The 17402-nt window shown below is 40.7% G+C and overlaps 1 protein-coding gene across 4 annotated transcripts in view; it reads right to left on the bottom strand.

Annotated features, from left to right (window-relative positions):
- NALCN (sodium leak channel, non-selective) overlaps positions 1-17402 on the bottom strand; it is a 314423-nt gene that overhangs the window by 82809 nt on the left and 214212 nt on the right. For all 4 annotated transcript variants that reach the window (XM_080660974.1, XM_080660971.1, XM_080660973.1 and 1 more), the window contains 2 exons: positions 6994-7130; positions 5058-5199 (listed from right to left, as the gene is read on the bottom strand). In XM_080660974.1, coding sequence (XP_080517100.1) covers positions 5058-5199; positions 6994-7130 — 279 coding nt within the window. The remainder of the gene's footprint in view (positions 1-5057; positions 5200-6993; positions 7131-17402) is intronic.

Raw genomic sequence — 17402 nt, 5'->3', positions numbered from 1 at the left:
GTTGGCTGGGACAGCCCTGATCCCTCCCTGTGACTCAGACTGATATAACTCTGTGAGTTTTTTCATTTTCTTCAGACCATTGTTGATTTTGATCCCAGAAATGGCATGCCATCCAGGACAGCAGGACAGAAAGATCACATAGCTCAGTTAAAGGACAGCTTGAGTGCCCTGATCCAACTATAGTGGAATCTTGACTTTAATGAGATGATTCACGTCTGAGGACTGACTGGGCTGCTTTTGTTAACTAGAGTTATTGGAAAGTCAAGTTACGTCTCAGTTTATTAACAAGCATTCAACTTAATAAACCTATTGAAACCGTTAATTGCTATAATATGGAGAAAAAAATAGGTAGAAAACCGTTGACTAATTTTCTTCTGCTTGGAAACTAGAAAAACTCCTCTCAAGATTTGCAGATTTATCCTTTCTGTAGGATCTGGGCAGGCCATAACAATGGCTTAAGGCTTTTACATTTTTATTTGCTTATTGTTTACAAGGAGAAGAACAAGTATTTTAAACCACATGATAAAGGTAACTGAACATGGCTATTTTAAAAGCATGGTCTCAAAAATAAAATAAAATAAAATAAAAGCATGGTCTCTGCAAAGTGAGGTTGCCATAGGAATTGCTTATGGATGTTTAAACCCAGGGTAATTACTCTGAGAAAATCTTGCTTTACATGTGCTTTTGTGTTTCCTGCATTGCTTAATCACTCTCGCTCTTCCTTCCCCTTAGCTTTTGTTGTCAGGTTTGGTCTTTTTTTCCCCCTTCACTTGTGATCTTTAGGTTCCTGGGATTCTGTTTTCCCTGGCAAAAGTACTTCCCTGTAGTGTAGTGAAGTTTCCCCTTCCTGGTAATCATTAAGGGAAAAGTTTTATTTTATTATTTCTTTGTCATCCTATCTAATAAAAGAGTAATATGCAAATTAACCATCACTCTGCTACACCCACAAGCCACACCCACCATCCAATCAGGAGAAAATATGCAAATTAACCCAACCAAGATGGCTGCGGCCACTGAGCGAGCAGGAGGCTTGAGTTGCCCCTGGCGATGGAGGAAGCCAAGCTTTCCACACACCCTGGCAGGCCCAGGCCTCCACTCAAGGCTACAAAGTTTCAATTATAGAAGATAAATAAATCCCAACAGAAATGGCTGCCACCACTGAGCGAGCAGGAGGCTTGACTCTGCTCAAGGCTACAAAGTTACAATTATAGAAGATAAATAAATCCCAGATACCAGGGCCTCCACTTGGGTCGCCGGGGGGCATGGCCAGCCTGCAAACTACCACAGGTCCCTTGCCCAGGCTGTCCCATGCCCCAAGGGAATCCCCACCCTGATCTGGGACACCCTTCAGGCAAACCAGCTGGCCCCCACCCGTGCACCAGGCCTCTATCCTATCTAATAATCCTATCTAATAAAAGAGTAGTATGCAAATTGACCATCACTCCAACACACAAGATGGCTGCCCCCATGTGGACACAAGATGGCCACCACAAGATGGCCAGCAGGGGAGGGTAGTTTGGAGGGACCAGGCCTGCAAGGGAGGGAAGTTAGGGGTGACCAGGCTGGCAGAGGAGGGCAGTTAGGAGAAAACAGGCTGGCAGGGGAGCAGTTAGGCATCAATCAGGCTGGCAGGGGAGTGGTTAGGGGGTGATCAGGCTGGCAGGTAGAAGCGGTTAGGGGCAATCAGGAAGGCAGGCAGGCGAGTAGTTGGGAGCCAGCAGTCCTGGATTGTGAGAGGGATGTCCGACTGCCCGGATATCCCTTGAGGGGTCCCAGATTGGAGAGGGTGCAGGCTGGGCTGAGGGACACACACCCCCATGCACGAATTTCATGCACTGGGCCTCTAGTATTATAGAATCACTGATAAACCAGACTTTCATTTTCTTTTTATTTCTTACCACTCTTTGAGGAAAAACAGTCTCAATTTGCGTTGCACGGTATTGGAAGAATTTTTTCACATAAAGTGAAGTGCCTTGCCATCCATATGACACTGACTGGCATTTCCAAAGACAGCTAGGATTGTAATGGAAATTTCCTAATATGTTATTGGGGAGCTAATCTCTGTTCAGGATTTTCATTGGTGTTTATGTATTTTTGCTTTTAAGTGGCTCTAGGGTTTCTTAATAAAAGTGAAAAAGCTTGCCATATTAAAAAAATGAAAATACCAAACTGCTTTGTCTTTGATTTCTGCTTCCTGCAAATCATCACCACTGATTTTCAGTAGGTGGGATTGTCTGGTTTGAGTTCCCTGGTCCAATGGCACTCAACAAGAATGATGAGTTCTAAGTATTTATGAAGAACTCCAGTAACTGATGGAGCTGAAGTGAAAGATGTTGTTAAGTTTACTTTTCTGGAAACCTAAGCTTTAAGAATGGACGGCCACATGGTATGTCTTCTTGCTGCTGCCACACTGGGTAGCAGCCACTAAGATGAAGAGAAAATATGTTCTCTATATCCCACTTTCTGCATTGGAGCATTTACCCAGATCATGTAGGCTGTTAAGGGGATAAACAATATTATTCCAACTAGGTTTACATGGGAATGAAGGGCAGCCTAACCATCATTGATAATTTTTCTTGTATAAGATCATGTATTGTGTGTTTCAGTCAACTGACCTTATAGATTGGGGATTGCCAGCACTCTTCAACAATTCTAGTTTCTTTTAGATGCTGAGTGACTTGGATATCACTAAGAAGCAGTGTATTGCCAGTTCATTGTATTTTAGGAGATTATGAGGGAGGCTCAAGTATAAGATTACAGAATACAACTATAATTATCCTCTTACTTTCAGTTAATTAAAGATAACTGTTAAATGAGAAGATTTTTTAAAAGCTCCCAAAATATAAGGACACAAAGAAATCGGAAATGGCATATGAAGTTCGCTGAGTATAACCCAAGACAAAGATCCCCTGGGAGGGATGCTGGTGGCACACAAAAGGGTAAGATACATTCTCCTTAATCTTCACCCACAACTCTCCACACCTGCCAATGAATCTTTTACATTTTTTCCTTACCTATCTCAAAACATGCTATTCAAATTTTTGAGAAACATTATGTTTCCTTTTAGAGAGAAAATAAATTTTCTGGACTATACTTTAATTTTGTGTTTCCAGTGGGATAATGTTACCAGTGATTTTTAAAAAGCATGTTCTGGATTTGCCTCTTTGGGCATAAATGATATCAGCTCTCCACACTCTTCCTGGAGAGAGCTGGTCACAACCCTATGTGAGGGTTCAATGCACACCTCTGGCTTAACGTCTTTTGATATAAAATTTAAAAAATAAACATTCCTAGTATGTAAAATGCAATTTCAGACTCATTGGATGAAACCAGGCCATTTTATCCTCTCACCAGATTATTAACTGACATATGAACTGTTGCATCCATGGCCTATACATAGTATTGAGTGAAATATAACATGGAGAATAAAGGAGACATATTTAATAATAATAAAAAAGAGTTTAAGTCTTTAAGATGAGTTAAGAGTACTGTACGTGCATGTGCGCACACACACACATTTCATAACTTTTCACTCAAAATTTAAAAACAAAGGATGATCTTAGTTGAGATGAAATTAGTGAACTGGAAGATCAAGCTGAACAAATATTTTAAAGCACAGAAGAAAAATAGAGAGACACCAATCATAAGAGAAAATGAAGAGGGGGGAAAAAAGAGTAGATGGAAAAGTAATAATTGAATAAATAATAAACATTTTCCTGACAAATATCTTAGTCTGCCCACTGAGAAGACTCCCCAGTTTGGACAGTTCAAATGATAAAAGACATACTAAGTATATCGCAGTAAAGTTCTGAACTCTAAGGATGCTCAGGAAGTCTTACAAGCTTCCCCAAAGAAATCAGAAAACCAACCAACCAACAACAACATAAATCTAATTACTTTCAAGTGAAAAAAAAAAAAAAAAGAGAGAGATTGGCATTAGGTTTGCAATCTATAATGTTGGAATCCATAACATAGAAGAATGATATCCTTTGATTATTAAAAGACAATCTATAATAATAAAAGTGTAATATGCTCATTAGACTAGATGCACTTCCTTCCGGACAAAGCTGCAGCAGTGGTAGGGGCCAAGGCCCTTGCATGAATTTTGTGCATCGGGCCTCTAGTAAATAAATAAAAATCCTTGAACAAGAACAGATGTGTTGCAAAAGAAATGATCATAATAATTGAGAACACAATCACTAAATTACAGCAGAAAACAGAGGAATTGGCAAGGGGATGATAAGGGGGAGAAGTTCAAGTTTGAGTAGGGGATGGTGGGAAAGAAGAAGAGAAAAGCAAAGGTATTCTGATAATATGATCCTTATGGGGTAGGAGGGTAATGGGGGGAGAAATAGAGAATGTTGGAGAATGAAAGAGTTGGTATTTTATTGTCACATGATGATAGAGAAATATGTATTTGATTATAAACAAAAAGGGCATCAACGATTTAAAGGAATGAAAAATAAACTAAGACTTATGAGGAGAAATACTTGCAAGTAAACTAGATACCTTTGCAAGCTCTCATCTTTAATCTCATTTAAACATTGATCTTTCATGTTCTAACAGTGGAATATAAGAAAAAATTTTGTATCACTTTTCAAATGACAAAGAGGTATTCCTGCCACTTACTAAGCACTCAGTAAGTGGTAATTATTTTGACTGGTTTTAGAGAAACTTGCTCTGGTTATTCTCCCTGGTGTATAACAACGGAAATAAGCATGGTTTCTTGCAAAAGGCAACATACAGGCAACCGTTAATCCTAGGCTAAACCTTAGAGACCTGAGTCCTTCCTGCTGCAGGTGAGAAAATGCAGGTTTGAGGAGAGAACTGACCTATTCCAAGTCACACTTCTGCTACATGGCATGGCTCAAATGCTCATTTATAGAAATCCAAAATTTAAATTTATAAATTTAACAATGTTAGGTATAATGATTCCTTCTACAAATAAATGTTTCTTCACTATTCTCCTGATTTCAGAACCCCACACAGTTCTGTGGTTTTGTTCTATAACATATGCACGTAAGAAAAATGTGGTTATTAGAGACAATGGTTCTTACTTTTTGGTCAATGTATTTGTTGTCCTCAATTGCAGACCGTTTGGAGTGATCACACGATGAGGAAGAGGCTGACGGAAGGCTTCTTAAGAGGCAGCAAGAGTCCTGCTGCTGGCGATCAATAAACTGCTTCATAAAACTTTCCCTTTGCAAATGAAGCAGACATACAGGAAGCATTATTGATGAGATGGAGCAAGTGATGGCATTTTGCTTAAGCTACAATAAAGCAATGGCAAAGTTCGTAAATAACAAGGTATGCCATAGCAAGAGTGGTGTGTAGATTAATTACCAAAGTAATGAATTTAGAGAAAGTTTCCTAAATCTTGGTCATTCCTGCTTTAAAAAGGTAATGTCCCTGAAATAACTTTTAAAATATACTATGAATTTTGTAATTCATAGTATCTTTTAATCCTATTGTGGTAGTAAGATACTTTTCCCCCTTCCAAGACTTGAAAGAATTAGTTCATTTCTCTGAACTTCCAATCATCTTAAGAATCTCTGAGAGATAATTTTACATTTAAAGACTCAAAATAACTCAATAAAAAAGTTACTTCATCTGATCTCTACAGCATGGTGAGAATTCAAATAGCATCTTTTCAAATAACCACTAATCTTGTATCTAATTTACATCTCTTTTATACCTCATATTTTCAGCTTTTAAATTTTTTAAAAAATCAGAAATGCAAAATATATTTCTATTTGAATTTTAAATATTATTGTACCACATCTAGTCTCATACTTTTATTATGGCCCCATAGAATTGTTTTTAAAACCAGTTACATAATAAGGTCATATTTCATATTACCCTGGTTCCGTTTGTAATTTTTGACCTATAACTGAAAAGATTTCCTTTAATTTTTTAAAATAAGTGTTTTAAAATATCTTCTATGCAACTGCATAATTGGAGGGCAAAATGGTAGAAAATCAAACTGGTGTGAGTGGGTAATGCCATGGTTCTTCTATCAAAAAGTGGAAGACAAATTATATTGTAATCAGACATGGCACTCTAAACAAATGCTGTTACAGTAGTATGGAAACCTGCCAGTGCTATTTCTCTATGGGTTTGAAAATAGAAGGGCCTCAGTTGAGGGTCAGAGGTGGATGTCTATCTGCCATCTCTGTGACCTCTATGACCTTCGCCAGTTACCTGGGAAGTCAAATCCCTGAGGAGCATCTCAGGGAGGAGCAGTGGGTAGCAGCCTTCTTACTAAGGCTAATATACTTGTCAGATGACACTGCTCTGAATATACTGCTTAAAGGGGTCAATGGTTTTTAAAACAGGTAGAGTGAGTAGAAACATCATAGTAATAAAGAGCTAATATGCTAATGGTCAGGACGCTGTAACGTGTAACTACTGATCACAGGAGGCTGCCTGCGTGTGGGGGGGTGCATTGCTCCCCAAGCGGGGAGGCGCCTGGAGGAGGCAGGACCATTCTGCGCCAGGGAGGGTGGGGGTGAGAGCCCACAGCACCTCCCTCACCAGTCCCTCGCCACCCACTGCTTGCATTCAGAGCGCCTGCTGCCCTCCTGCCATGAGAAGGAGCACAGTGCAGCAGGCAGGAGGCTCCCACGCTTATCTCTGGTGCCATGACGGGGCGGAGCCACTGCTTTGCTCCGGAGATGGGGCAGAAGTGGGGAGGCGCCCGGAGAAGGCGGGACCAGCCTGAGGCGACTTGTGGGACTGAGGGCGGGGCTTGAAGCGGTCAGAGAAGGCCAGAGGGGTCAGGGGCTGGGCCAGGCACACTGGAGCTCTGCTTGGAGAGGTTCCCGTGTCAAGGCAGGGTGGGTGGGCGGGGCTGCGTGATTTCGTGCCCTGGGCTCCTAGTAGAGAATAACTTTAAAAAATCCATGCCCACATGAGTTTGAAAGAAGAGCTGAATCAGATGTAAGATGGGTCATTTACAGTGTATCTGAGATAAACAAAGAAATATGTTCATACCTGATTTTAGGAACTGTAAAATCTGAAGGAAGCTTTGAGATTTTCACCATCTGCGGTCTGTTTGGAAATTTCTCGAAGATTCGAAGGCGCAGAGGGAGTTTTTCTTTAGTATCTGCATTTGCTTCACTTTGCTTTAACTAAAGAAAAAATAGAAAGAAGGAGAAAAGAGAGGAAACTATAGTACTGTAAGTCATAGATTATGGAATATTTTGAATCAAAGAAACAAGAGTTGTTACATGAAGACACAGTAGATGGCAGCAAAGAACTACCAAGAATACTTCTGTCCCTGCCCTCCACTGCTCTCTGAGCGCTCAAACTGAGCACAGGGAAAGAAAAACAAAACTAAAACTAAACAAAAATCTAAACCAGAAAAAAAATATTAGAAGAAAAAAATGTATGTGATTTTACTCCCAAATGTAGGCCCCTTTTCATACCAAACATTTTTTATTGTTGACTTATTTACCACTAACATAGCTAAACAATAAAATGTTTTATAAGTGTGTGCTAGAATTAGAATCCAAAAGGATAAAATAAATGAAAATCCTAAGTAGTAATATTTTAAAAGAGGGAAAATATGAAGAAAATTGGTCATTTATTGTAGCAGATTAAAAAGAAAAGCTCAAAATGGAAACAACACAGAAGAGTTTTCTATATAGTAAAAAAGATGGTTGGGAATTATTACATTATGTGCCATTAAGTATCTCTACAGGAAATGATAAGAAAATGGTGTGTATGCATGCATGTATGTATGCATTTTTCTATAAGATGGTTTAAAAAAAATTTTAAAATTTGATCATTGACAGTATCACAGATGTCCCCCGTTTTGCCCCTTTGGCCTCACTCCACCCAAGCCCTCCCCAAAGCCTTCCCCACACTATTGTCGGTGTCTATGGGTTACACACATATGAATATATGTTCTTTGGTTAATCTCTTCCTGTCCCCTCCATCCTCCTCTATACTGAGATCTGTTATTTTGTTCCATGTATCCATGCCTCTAGATCTATTTTGTTTGTCAGTTTATTTTGTTCATTGGATTCCACATGTAAGTGAGATCACCTAATATTTGTCTTTCTCCAAATGGCTTATTTTGCTTAGCATAACAGTCATGCTGTCACAAAAGGGTAAGATCTCCTTTTTGAAGTCCATGGTGTAAATGTACTACAGCTTTTTTATCCACTCATCTACTGATGGGTACTTGGGCTCTTTCCAACTCTTAGCTATCCTATATAACAAAGAGGTGATATGCAAATTAACCCTCATGCCATCACAAGATGGCTGTGCCCACTGCAGAGGCAGTGTTCTTATAATGAGCGATCAGCAGGGACCTGAGGCTGCGTGGCACCGGGCTGGGGTGGGGGAACTGAGGCTGCACCCCCCCGCCCAGCGGGGCTTGACTGGGGACCTCAGGCCATGACCCCGCCCCGGCGCTGGCTGGGGGGACCTCAGGCCATGCCCTTCTTCCCAGGTCGGGGGACCCGAGGCCTTGCCCCCCGCCCCAGCACTGGGCCGGGGGACCTAAGGGTGTGCTGGGGGACCAGAGTCTGTGCCCCCCTGCCCAGCATGTGCCGGGGGACCTGAGGCTGCACCCCTTACCCAGCAGGGCTTGATGAGGGACCTGAGGCTGCGCCCCCCACCTGGAAGGTGCTGGGCCAGGGGACCTGAGGCTGTGCCCCTCACCTGGAAGGGCTTGATGGGGGTGGGGGCAGCCGGGTCTGGATCTTGCCCAGTGGGGGTGGGGCTGGCCGGGTCTGGGTCTCGTGTGATTTCAAGGTGCGTGCGGGTGGGTAAGGACTTGACTCTGGGTCCTACAGCATGCCCCAGACTCTGACAGGAGGAAGATTTTCATATACATTTTACTAATTTTCTTTCATCTCTGACACTTCTATTATAAAGGACAAATAGCAATATTAAAATATTTTCTCTAATTAATTCCCTTTTAGTGTGCACAAATTTCATGCACGGGCCACTAGTTGTAAATAATGCTGCTATGAACATTGGGGTGCATATATTCTTTCTGACTGGTTTTTATATTTCTACAAATCAGGCTTCAGGGAAGCCAAGGCTTAACATCACAAACTGGAACCAGTGCTGAGCTAAGGAGACATCGTAAGAATGGACTTGGCTGGCAGAATTCTGACTTGAAAAATGATGTAGTGGCTTCCACTCTTTCTTACCCTCCCTTCTTTCCCCTCCCACAAATGGCTCCTCTTGAGGCCCTTCCTTACTGCTCTTGACCATTCCCTTCCTCCCTGACCTTTCTACAGACGGAATCCATCCTCTCTCCTGTCCTGACTCTGCAAACTGCATCTTTGAACATGGATTCTCTATGAAGAGTACATCTAATTCAGGCAGCCTTTTTAGTCGGGTTAGGGAAGCATGATTCCAAAGCCATCAGCTTCTTATCCTTTGTTGAGTATGCTTTTCCTTTATAATTACAATTTGTCTTGTGTTTGCAGAAAGATTACCATAAGAGTTCTTATAACAGGAAGATCGGTGGCAGCTGCCTTGTACCCATATTGGGGATATCCCAACTGACCAGAGAAAACATGAGGCTGCATTTTTGGAGAACATCCAAATTTTAATACAATATATGGCTCAGTTGTCCAGTTGGTTGTGAGCGCATAGTGAGATTATTTGTTTCATTTCTAGATCAGAGAAATGTGCCCTTTTCCTCATTGTGCTACAAAAACTAACATCTTTGTTTTATATAACAGAAACAATTCACTTTTGCCATTTGTATGTTTTATTTAATTCTGTGGCTTATCTGGTTTCCTGTCATAGGTGGTAATCTCATTTAGGGAAGGGGCTTCTCCTGCTCATTGCCTTCCTCCCTCCCTAAATGGAGCACTGAGCACAGCACGTTCTCAATAATTTGAGGGCTATGATAATGACAGTGATAAAGGATTAGCTCCCAAAGGCACAAAACAAAATGACTAGCATGTCCATGAGATGTAGGCAATTAGAAAAAGGGTTCCATACATAAACAAAGATGTTCATGAAAAAGAGACTTATTTTCTAAAAGCTCATTGACACAACTAGGAGAAAAATATTACAGGGTAAGTAGAGTACACAGAAAAAGAAAAAGCAGTAAGTTAAGTCAGACCAGAAAGAAAAACAATTATATAAGGCCAAAGAAATAGACCTGGAAAAGCTGAGAAGATAGAGCAAAACTAAGGTATTTAGTTCATGCATTTGCTGACAGATTTATTTATACATTGATGCAGTCACTTATAAATCAAATCCTAGAGGCCAGGTCATTGTTAAGTTCTGGGGCTAGAAAAATAACTAAGACACAGCATTAGCCCTCACAGAACCCACATTATAATGAGTAGATGGTTATAAAAACAGATTATGACAATAAAATAGAAGTGCTACTCTAGCCAAGATATAAACAAAGTGCTGGGTGCAAAGGTGAGGAGCAAAGAGACAAATAAGAAAAAAAAAATGAAGATGCTACTTCTACTTTCAGAGACTTCTTGGGCAGCAGAATGGCTACACCTGTTAGTCAACATTGGGGATCTATAGGTACCACCACTGATATGCACATATGAGAATTAAATGTTCAAAGGACACAAGAGCAAATGGTATATTAATCAGGACATATCATCCAAACAAAAACATGAGGTTCTTTTCTAAAACCCTCTATGCGTGTCCATTCTCTCGATCCCTCTGCCTCAGAGGCTTTGCACATGCTGGTCCCTCTGTTGGGAGCTCTTCTCTTCCCCTTTCTTTTTTATTCTTCATCAACTGTTTCTACTTGTTCTTCTGATTTCAGTTCCATTACCACTTCTTCAGAGAAGCTTTCTGTGACCAACAAGGTCTTCCTCATAGCATACTGGGTTGAACTATATTGTTGTTTATGTAGGTCAAAGCACTCAAAAATAGGCAATTTCTTATGGCTCAATCTAATACATATTGTATTAGCTCCCTAGGACTGCTATAACAAATTATCTCAAGATTGGTATCTTAAAATAACAGAAATGTATTCTTTCTGTGTTCTGGAGGCTAGAGTTCCTAAATCAAAGTACCAGAAGGCCATGCTCTCTTGGAAGGCTCTTGGGAAGAATCCTTCCTTGATTTTTCCAAGCTTCTCATGTCCTTGGTGTTTCTTGCCTTGTGGTTGCATCCCTCCAATATATGCCTTTGTCCTCAAAATGCCTTCTTGCCCCTCTGTTTCTGTCTTTCTATCTGAATCGTTCTCTTTTCTCTTACCAAAACACCAATCACTGAATCAGGGCCCACCCTAAACCAGTGTGAGTTTAGCTGATTACATTAGCAAAAATCTGATTTCCAAATAAGGTCCCCTTCTGAGGTCTGGGAGGACATGAATTTTGGTGGGACACTATTAAATTCACTACATAGAGCATTATTTGAAATTATAGTATGGGACCACTTGAACACTGTATCTCTTTCCTGAAACTCTAAATGCTAGGAGGGCAAGGATAGGGTGGGGGCTTTTCATAATTTCATATCCAGGGCCTGCTACTATATTTGACACAAAGTAAGCTAAACAAATATTTGTTGAATAAATAATTATACTGATCAGGTGGCAGAACTAAACTCTCTAGCAGATAACTGAGAAAAGAAAGGATTTTAAATATACCCTGAAGGATGGAGAGATAAGCAGAAAATATCTATTTACCGATTAAATAAATGTGTTTGTGTGGAGTACAGGTGTCTCTGGATTCACAGAAGAGAATAAAATTTGACTCTATGGCATTTAACCTGAACTTCTGTTTGCCATTGATGAACTTAGAATAAATTTAGACATAACATTTTATATTAACCTAATATCCCAGAATATAATGTTTAACATATCTAGGTTACCAGTATAACCTATATGTTTTTTAAAATAAAACCTATTCTAATTTGTATTACTTATATTCCCCAAAACTTGCAAACTCCTTTCTTAGGGGCCAGATTTCACTTTTTTAAATTTACTTTATAGCACCTTCTAGAGAGTAAAAACACAAGACTATTTGTGAATAAATAAATTAGAATTCAGCATGAGTTTGAGCATTGCATGGCAAAAGAACAAAGAACAAATGAGAAGCTGTTTTTGATGACTCAGAAGGTTCTTCAGGATACTAAAATTCTCTTCCTGAGTATGAGGCATTGCTGTTCCATAGATGTGCAGGAGGGCCAGTTAAAACAGAGAAAGGTGAGTGGCTACTCAAATGGTAGCTACACCAGACCTCTTTACTAAGTCACACATTTTCAAAAAAGAAATAGGAATAAAAGAAAAAAAATTCAAACCTTTGAATATCAGTTGTGAATTTCACAACATAATGTTAAGTGAGAGCAACCAGACAAAACAAAGGAGTACGTACTGAATGATTCCATTTCCATAGTTAAAAAACAGGCAACGATACCTATGCTGCTTAGCGATAGCTATGCTGCTTAGCATCAGGAGAGCGGTTACCTAGAGATGGGGGTGAAGCGTAATAACTGAAAGGGTGTATGGAGAAGAGGCTCCTAACAGGGCTTCACTCTCTCTCTCTTTTTTTTTTTAATCTGTGTGCTGTGTGTGTTTAGTTTGTAAAAATTAAGCAAAATGTCTCTTTCTGTGTGTTTATTATAGTACAGTAAAAAACTTTTTTTTTAAAAGGGCAGATAATGCAGTAGAGCAAAATCATTTAATCCTTACTTCACCGCTATTAATCACCATAACCTTGTCCATTTCTCCTTACCCATTCCATGATTATAATTCTATATAATAAAGAGCTAACATGCTAATTAGACCGGACAGCCAAATGTCCTTCCAGATGACCTTCCAGTTGATGCTGGGACTGTGAGGGCCGAGGCAAGAATTACCTTCCTGAATGACCAGTGGGTGGGGGTGGGGCCAGCAAGCCTGCGCCGCCAGGCCAGCCATGGTGGTCCCAGTGCCCCTCCTTCTGCAGAGGGGGCGGGAGAGGGGGTGGTGTGGTCCTGGTGCCTCCACAGAGGTGGGATGGGGCATGACCATGATGCCTCAACCTCCCACGGCCCCTCCCCAGTGGGCGGGGGAGGGGCAGGGCCAATGCTAAGGAGCAGCAAGCCAGCTTCTGGCTGAGCAGCACATCCCCGCCCTCCTGCTCAGCCAGAAGCTGGACTCATGGCTGGTGAGCGCAGTGGCAGTGGCGGGAGCCTCTCCCGCCTCCATGGCAGGCAGGCGGTAAGGAGCCAGGGGTCTTGGACTGTGAGAGCCCTGGACTGCAAGAGGGATATCTGAGTGCCTTGGGGCATTGGGCCTAAGCTGGCAGGAAGTCATCCCCCAAGGAGTCCCGGACTGCGAGAGGGCGCAGGCCAGGCTGAGTGAGGGACCCCCCACCCCCCACATACACCCAGTGCATGAATTTCATGCACCGGGCCTCTAGTTAAGATATAAAAAGAGAAAAGAGCAAGATGTGTGTGTGTGGGGGGGGGGGGTAGGTGGTGGAAAGTGTGAGGAGGTTGAGGCAAACAGGATAAAGAATAATATTTTACGGTATTTTGAAGCCACTATAAAGTTTCCTTAATATGTGATAAAATGGTATTCTACTTTTTATCCAAATGCTTTCCCCTTCTTGCTTATAAGCAGAGATTTTCCAAGATCAAATTTGCTTTGATGGCAAGGAGTGAATAATATGGACTATAAGAACTGGATAATAATTTAAGATCTTTATACTATACCACAAAAGCAGACCTATCATATAGCAATTCTAATTGCAATTGTTCCTGTAAAAATTATTTCAAAGCTCATGATTCTTGAATGGAAGGAACATAATGCAGAGAATCCCAAGATTTTATTCTATACCCTGAAAAAACTAATGCAAAGAACAGTACAAAGGAAGGAGTTTGAAATGGCTTCCACTGGACATGAAGTCTGGCTGCCACAGATCAGATGATAGCTTTGTACCAGACTCACAGGGCAAAAAAAACACACATTTTCAAAAAAGAAATGGGAATAAAAGAAAAAAATTCAAACCTTGAGCTTTAAAAAATATAAATCATCTAAGCTCAGTGCTATTCTCTGGCTCAGCACCTGTCTTGCTGAGATATCATTACCCATTGGGCGGCTGAAAGCCTTTTGCTTTACTTGTGCTTCTCCAGAGAGTTGGGTGTAATTGCTCTGCATGACACATACCCTGTTCTGCCTCATCGCTTAAATCTTCCACATTTCAGCCTGTGTTTTCTTCTGTTAAAATATTCAAACAGTATTTCATTTCAGTTTCTTTCCGAATGCTGCAACAAATAACTGAATGGAAGGATGACACTAAATATGCATTTTTGTAATTTGTGGTGTGGTTTTTCGAAAAGAAAAACAATTTAAAAAGCATTCGGACTTGGGAAAGAGTCCTCATTTTAGATTCTAGTCCATGCTAGTTTGGAAAATGTGCAGAGGTCTGTGGGTGAATGTAACTGAAGAGTATTTGTTGACTGTTCGGTATATGAAAACAATCACATTATTTTTGATCTGGAGAAAGGAGATCCTCTTTGTTACCTGGGTAGATTAAAGCAGAATTCTCTTTGTTTCTTTGCACGATGGCTTTTTTTTTTTTTTTTTTTTTTTTAGCTACACATGACACTGTGATTCAGAATTGAGTTTCTTCCTAAAGCATGAACTACAGTTTTTCAAGAAAGTTTCTCTTGCTATTTTGCCTCTGTGATTTTACAACCCAAATGGCAGGGCTTCTGGGTTAAAACAGATGGGCTATCTGGAGGAATGATCGAACATGTTGGTTTTTATTAATATCCCTGTGTTACTATAAAACATTGATATATAAATATAAACTATATCTCCCCCTAACCTGTTGAATTCCATAAAGAATTTCTTGGAGGGAAGACCTTTTCATTTTTATCCCGGGCAAAGGTCTGTTTGGCCACATGATTGCTTGCAAGACAGCAATACTCTACCCTTTAAAAATGTTTCCTTTCAAAAGTGCTTAAGTCCTTGATATTTTTCCCCTTCTACAAAAATTTTTAATAAATACAGTACTTCCAAGGTCAAATTGGGGTTTTATGAATGTAAATTGGAGGGCTCATTTCTTGGTTTACATATGGATCATAAAAGCTATATTTTTATGTGACAGCTGACACCCCAAAATGTTCCAAGTAATTTCATAACTGATTAATGGCATGTGGTGTTTCCTTTTCTACATCTCTCAACAGATTCAAGAGCTGTTGCTCATTCATCTTTACAGCATACCCATGAAGGAAACGGGGAGAGGAGGGATGTTCTTGGAGGAGCTCGTACACTGGGGAATTGAGTGGTGGCTCTGTGCTTCCTAGTTTGGGAGGCCAGCAGAGCACTTATGGGCTGTTGCATTTATACCATCTTTGGACATCCCTAAGAAGCACACAGAATGTTCACTTTCATGGTCTCATAAGATCTTGTTAAAACTTAAGGTCTTTACAGGCTTTAAATGTCATGCAGAAGGGTACCTTGTGCAGCAATATAAATAATATTTGCAACAAGGCTAGGCTAGCAGAAAATGCTAACAAGTTAGTAAGAGAGGAAAACTAAAGTGCCAAATTATATCAAAGGGATAAGTTTTCCTTATATTATTGTCCCTTAAAATACCATTAATGAAGTTAATGATTTCTTAGAGACAGTAGTAATGAACAGTTTTGTTTTGTATGTTTTTTTGTCTTCTTTTCTTCTAGGTCCAAAAACCTCTATGTTATATTATATCTTTCTTGTGTTATTCAACTAAAACACAATCGTTCCCATTAGGGAATTAACTGAGTCATAGAAACATGTTCATTATGATAAAAAATGCATATTTTTGCTTCACTTCAGATGAAATTAGAGTTTCATGTAAACTAGAGGCTTGGTTCCTGTTATGAGATGAATATTTAGTAAGTAATAGGAATAAAGCCCATACCAAAGGGAATTCAGAATATATATAGTGTTCTCATATAACTGTCCTCTCTTTTTGATTTAGAAAACATAAGAGATTATACCCTCTAAGTAAAAACAGTAAAAAAGTAAGAATATGTGCATTTAAATTTTTGTTCAGTTTTATAATCTCTCAGCCACTCTGGATTTCAATGTTCTCAAATGAAAAATGAGAATTCTCATTCTTTTATATAAATGCCAGATATATAAGTGACATAGCATATTGCCTATAATTTGAATTACTCAAGGGAAATGTGCTATAAAAACCAAAGCTGCTCTGCCAGTGTGGCTCAGTGGTTGAGTGTTGACCTCTGAACCAAGAGGTCACCAGTTCTATTCCTGATCAGGGGCAAATACCCAGGTTGCAGACTCGACCTTCAGATGTTTCTCTCTCATTGATGGTTCTATCTCTCTATCCCACTCCCTTCCTCCCTTTCTAAAAAAAAATAAATAAAAACATATTAGAAAAGAAAACAAACTGAAGCTATCACTATGCCGCAGTAACTGGTAGTTCTATGTGAACATGATCTCATCTTAGTAAGTGGAGATAAATGAAGAGGAAAGCACATACAAGGTGGAGTAAAAGTAGGTTTCCAGTTGTTAGTATGGAAAGTCTATATATACTAGAGGCCTGATGCATGAAAATTTGTGCAAGAGTAGGCCTTCCTTCCCCCAACTGCCAGCACCAGCGTCCCTCTGGCACCTGGGGCCCGGGCTGGCTTCCCCCGGCCCCAGCTTTATCAGGAAGAACATCCAGAATGACGACCGGTCTAATTAGCATATTACCCTTTTATTATCTACACTAATAAAAGAGTAAGATGCAAATTGACTGTACCTTCATGATGCCCACCAGCCAATCAGGAGTGAGTATGCAAATTAACCCAACAAAAATGGCAGGTTAATTTGCATACGCAGGCACCAAGCAGCCAGGGGTGTTCCGCACCGCCCCAGCCACTCCGGGCCTCTGGGCAGTGTGGGAAGGCAGAAAGGTGGCTCCTGGCCGGAGCAAAAAGGTGGCTCCGGCTGGAGCAAAGGCGGTGCCAGCATCCAGGGGAAGAAAGGCCCATTCTTGCACGAATCTTTGGCATCGGGCCTCTAGTTATAGATAAAAGCCTACATGACCAGCCGACCAGTAGCTATAACATGCACTGACCACCAGGGGGCAGATGCTCAACATAGGAGCTGCTGAGCTGTAGTGACTTAGCAGCTGTGGTTCTCAAGTGACACACCTGGAACCAGAGAGGAGGGAGCCCAATTCTGGGGTGCGTCACCCAAGAACCACCCTCTCACAATCCGGTACCCATCGGGGGATGTCAGAGAGCCAGTTTTGGCCTGATCCCTGCAGGCCAGGCCGAGGGACCCCACCGGTGCACAAATCTGTGCACCAGGCCTTTAGTAATACAATAATAAATAAATATAATACAAGAATAAACTGTTTTGCCTACTCACAACTGGAAACCTACCTTTGCCCCACCCTGTTTGTGCTGTTGGCCCCTCTCCTTCCGCTAGTCTGGGACCACCTCATCCTTTCCCATTCTTCCTCTTC

Source organism: Plecotus auritus (assembly GCF_963455305.1).
Source record: "Plecotus auritus genome assembly, chromosome: 3".
Classification (NCBI taxonomy): domain Eukaryota; kingdom Metazoa; phylum Chordata; class Mammalia; order Chiroptera; family Vespertilionidae; genus Plecotus; species Plecotus auritus.
This window is presented reverse-complemented; position numbering and strand designations above follow the sequence as displayed.